This window comes from Malurus melanocephalus, unplaced genomic scaffold, assembly GCF_030028575.1.
Source record: "Malurus melanocephalus ecotype Western Australia unplaced genomic scaffold, MMel_1.1 scaffold_2616, whole genome shotgun sequence".
Classification (NCBI taxonomy): Eukaryota; Metazoa; Chordata; class Aves; order Passeriformes; family Maluridae; genus Malurus; species Malurus melanocephalus.
In genome coordinates this window covers 3,423-8,353 of record NW_026625848.1, presented here as the reverse complement: position 1 = coordinate 8,353, position 4,931 = coordinate 3,423, and the positions used below count along the sequence as shown (strand labels likewise).

The window sequence follows — 4,931 nt, the reverse complement described above, 5'->3', positions numbered from 1 at the left end:
GGAAAACGGGAAAAAATGAGGGAAAAACTGGGAGAAATGAGGGAAAATGGGGAGAAAACGGGACCGGGATTGGGGGAAAATTGGGGTAAATGGGGGAAAAAGGGAACGGGATTGGGAATGGGATGGGGGGAAAATGGAAAGAACCGAGATCGGGGAAAACGGGGGAAAAAAAAGGGAGAATTGCGGGAAAAACGGGGAAAAAATGAGGGGAACCAGGTCGGGAATGGCGGAGATCACCCGGGATTGTCCCGGGATTGTCCCGGTTCTATCCCGGGATTGTCCCGGGTCTGTCCCGGGTCTGACCCGCGCTGGTCCCGCAGATGCCCGGGGTGACGGTGAAGGACGTGAACCAGCAGGAGTTCGTGCGGGCGCTGGCGGCGTTCCTGAAAAAGTGAGGAGAGAAGGGGAAAAACCGGGAGAAAATCGGGAAAAACCGGGAGAGAATTGGGAAAAAACGGGAGAAAATCGGAAAAAAACGGGAGAAAATCGGAAAAAAACGGGAGAAAATCGGGAAAAACCGGGAGGGGAACCCAGAGCCATTGTGGATATCCCGGGATATCCCTGGTTCCGTTCCCCGGTGCCATTCCCAGTGCTGGTGTGGCTATCCCGGGATATTCCTGGTGCCATTGTGGATATCCCAGGATATTCCCGGTGCTGGTTCTGTTCCAGGTGTCATTCCTGGTGCCGATATCCCGAGATTTCCTGGTGCCGATATCCCGGGATATTCCCGGTTTCATTCCCAGTACCATTCCCGGTGTGGCTATCCCGGGATATCCCTGGTCCCATTCCCAGTCCCATTCCTGGTGCGGATATCCCGGGATATCCCCGGTACCATTCCCAGTGCCATTGTGGATATCCCGGTACCATTCCCAATACAATTCCCGGTTTCATTCCCACTGCTGGTGTGGCTGTCCCGGGATATCCCGGTGCCGGTTCTGTTCCTGGTTCTGTTCCCGGTCCCATTCCCGGTGTGGATATCCCGGGATATCCCTGGTACCATTCCCGGTTCCATTCCTGGTATGGATATCCCGGGATATCCCCGGTACCATTCCAGGTGCCATTGTGGATATCCTGGTACCATTCCTGCTGTGGATATCCCGGGATACCCCCAGTCCCAGTTCCATTCCCGGTGCCATTCCCAGTGCTGCTGTGGCTATCCCGGGATATCCCTGGTCCCGTTCCCGGTTCCATTCCCGGTGTGGATATCCCGGGATATCCCGGTCCCATTCCCGGTTCCATTCCCGGTGCGGATATCCCGGGATATCCCCAGTCCCAGTTCCATCCCCGGTGCCATTCCCAGTGCTGCTGTGGATATCCCGGGATATCCTTGGTCCCGTTCCCGGTCCCATCCCCGCTGCAGATATCCCGGGATATCCCAGTCCCATTCCCGGTTCCATTCCTGGTATGGATATCCCGGGATATCCCCGGTTCCATTCCAGGTGCCATTGTGGATATCCCGGTACCATTCCCAGTACAATTTCTGGTTTCATTCCCAGTGCCATTGTGGATATCCCGGGATATCCCCGGTCCAATTCCCGGTCCCATCCCCAGTGCCGATATCCCGGGATATCCCTGGTACCATTCCCGGTCCCATTCCCGGTGTGGCTATCCCGGGATATCCCCGGTCCCATCCCCGGTGTGGATATCCCAGGATATCCCTGGTCCCGTTCCCGGTTCCATTCCCGGTGTAGATATCCCGGGATATCCCGGTCCCATTCCCGGTGTGGCTATCCCGGGATATCCCCGGTCCTGGTCCCATTCCCGGTTCCATTCCCAGTTCCATTCCCAGTGCGGATATCCCGGTGCCGGTTCTGTTCCCGGTCCCATTCCCGGTGTGGATATCCCGGGATATCCCAGTCCCATTCCCGGTCCCATTCCTGGTGTGGATATCCCGGGTTATCCCCAGTTCCATTCCCGGTTTCACTTCCAGTGCCATTGTGGATATCCCGGGATATTCCCAGTTTCATTCCTGGTTTCATTCCTGGTCCCATTCCCGGTGTGGATATCCCGGGATATCCCAGTCCCATTCCTGGTTTCATTCCAAGTGCTGATATCCCGGGATATCCCCAGTCCCAGTTCCATCCCCGGTGCCATTCCCAGTGCTGCTGTGGCTATCCCGGGATATCCCTGGTTCTATTCCCGGTTCCATTCCCAGTGCCGATATCCCAGGATATCCCGGTGCCGGTTCTGTTCCCGGTGCCATTCCCAGTGCTGCTGTGGATATCCCGGGATATCCCTGGTCCCATTCCCGGTCCCATTCCCGGTGTGGATATCCCGGGATATCTCCGGTCCCGGTGCCGTTCCCGGTGCCATTCCCAGTGCTGGTGTGGCTGTCCCGGGATATCCCTGGTCCCGTTCCCGGTCCCATTCCCGGTGTGGATATCCCGGGTTATCCCCAGTTCCACTCCTGGTTCCATTCCCAGTACCATTGTGGATATCCCGGGATATTCCCCGTTTCATTCCTGGTGCCATTGTGGATATCCCGGTTCCATTCCCGGTGTGGATATCCCGGGATATCCCCAGTTCCATTCCCAGTGCCATTGTGGATATCCTGGTGCCATTCCCAGTACAATTTCTGGTTTCATTCCCAGAGCCATTGTGGATATCCCGGGATATCCCTGGTCCCATTCCCGGTCCCATTCCCGGTGCTGGTGTGGATATCCCGGGATATCCCAGTCCCATTCCCGGTTTCATTCCAAGTGCTGATATCCCGGGATATCCCAGTCCCATTCCCGGTTTCATTCCAAGTGCTGATATCCCGGGATATCCCCGGTTCCATTCCCAGTGCCATTGTGGATATCCCGGGATATCCCGGTACAATTCCCGGTCCCATTCCCGGTGTGGCTATCCCGGGATATCCCAGTCCCATTCCCGGTTTCATTCCAAGTGCCGATATCCCGGGATATCCCAGTCCCATTCCCGGTGTGGATATCCCGGTCCCATTCCCGGTCCCATTCCTGGTGCGGATATCCCGGGATATCCCAGTTCCATTCCCGGTGCCGGTGCCGATATCCCGGGATATCCCCGGTTCTGTTCCCAGTTCCATTCCCAGTGCTGATATCCCGGGATATCCCCGGTCCCATTCCCAGTGCCATTGTGGCTATCCCGGGATATCCCAGTCCCATTCCCGGTGTGGATATCCCGGGATATTTCCAGGTCCATTCCCGGTTTCACTTCCAGTGCCATTGTGGATATCCTGGTGCCATTCCCAGTACAATTCCTGGTTTCATTCCCAGTGCCATTGTGGATATCCTGGGATATCCCCGGTCCCATTCCTGGTCCCATCCCCAGTGCAGATATCCCGGGATATCCCAGTCCCATTCCCGGTGTGGATATCATGGGATATCCCCGGTCCCATCCCCGGTCCCATTCCTGGTGTGGATATCCCTGGTCCCATTCCCGGTGCCGATATCCCGGGATATCCCGGTCCCATCCCCGCCGTGTCCCCTTAGGTCGGGGAAGCTGAAGGTCCCCGAATGGGCCGACACCGTCAAGTTGGCCAAACACAAGGAGCTGGCGCCGTACGACGAGAACTGGTTCTACACGCGGGCGGGTGAGTGCGGTACCAACACCGTCACGGGGTACCAACACCGTCACTGTCACCATCACACCAACACTGTCACCAACACCGACACCGGGAGGGTCCCTGGGGTACCCCCAGCCCCGGTTACCCCCGGTGTTTTCATGGTTGGGTCACTGGGAGGGTCCCTGGAGTTCTCCCGGTGTTCACCCCATTATCTCCGGTGTTCTCTGGGTGTTCTCTGGGTGTTGTCCGGGTGTTGTCCGGGTGTTGTCCGGGTGTTCTCCGGCTGTTCCTAACCCCGTTCCCCATTTCCCCACAGCCTCCACAGCCCGTCACCTGTACCTGCGGGGCGGGGTCCCCGTTATCCCGCTGTTCTCTGGGTGTTATCCCGATGTTCTCTGGGTGTTGTCCGGGTGTTCTCCGGGTGTTCTCCGGTTGTTCCTAACCCCGTTCCCCGTTTCCCCACAGCCTCCACAGCCCGTCACCTGTACCTGCGGGGCGGGGCGGGCGTGTTCTCTGGGTGTTATCCCGTTGTCTCACTGTTCTCCGGGTGTTCTCCGGTTGTTGTCCGGGTGTGCTCCGGTTGTTCCTGACCCCGTTCCCCATTTCCCCACAGCCTCCACAGCCCGACACCTGTACCTGCGGGGCGGGGTCCCTGTTATCCCGGGTTTATCCCGGTGTTCTCTGGGTGTTATCCCCGTGTTCTCCGGGTGTTCTCCGGGTGTTGTCCCGTTGTTCTCCGGTTGTTCCTAACCCCATTCCCCATTTCCCCACAGCCTCCACAGCCCGACACCTGTACCTGCGGGGCGGGGCGGGCGTGGGCTCTGGGTGTTCTCTGGGTGTTATCCCGGTGTTCTCTGGGTGTTCTGCGGGTGTTCTCCGGATGTTGTCCCATTGTTCCTGACCCTATTTCCCATTTCCCCACAGCCTCCACCGCCCGACACCTGTACCTGCGGGGCGGGGTCCCCGTTATCCCGGTGTTCTCTGGGTGTTCTCCGGGTGTTATCCCGGGTTATCCTGGTGTTCTCCGGGTGTTGTCTGGTTGTTGTCCAGGTGTTCCTAACCCCATATCCCGTTTCCCCACAGCCTCCACCGCCCGTCACCTGTACCTGCGGGGCGGGGCGGGCGTGTTCTCTGGGTGTTACCCCGTTATCCCGATGTTGTCCGGGTGTTGTCCGGGTGTTCTCCGGGTGTTCCTGACGCTGTTTCTGTTTCCCCACAGCCTCCACGGCCCGTCACCTGTACCTGCGGGGCGGGGCGGGCGTGGGCTCCATGGCCAAGGTTTACGGGGGTCGCCAGCGCCGCGGGGTCCGGCCCAGCCATTTCAGCCGCGGCTCCGGCGCCGTCGCCCGCCGGGTGCTGCAGGCGCTCGAGGCGCTCAAGGTGGTGGAGAAGGACCAGGACGGGT

General features: G+C 58.9%; 1 protein-coding gene across 1 annotated transcript; it reads left to right on the top strand.

Annotated features, from left to right (window-relative positions):
- Window positions 1–297: 297 nt before the first annotated feature.
- On the top strand, window positions 298–4,929 carry LOC130587881 (40S ribosomal protein S19-like; the record flags this gene model as incomplete). The annotated part of the gene is made up of 3 exons (XM_057388853.1): window positions 298–391; window positions 3,453–3,553; window positions 4,746–4,929. Coding segments are annotated over exons 1-3 (356 nt in total), but the record flags the coding sequence as incomplete, so codon positions are not given.
- Between the last annotated feature and the right edge of the window lie 2 nt (window positions 4,930–4,931).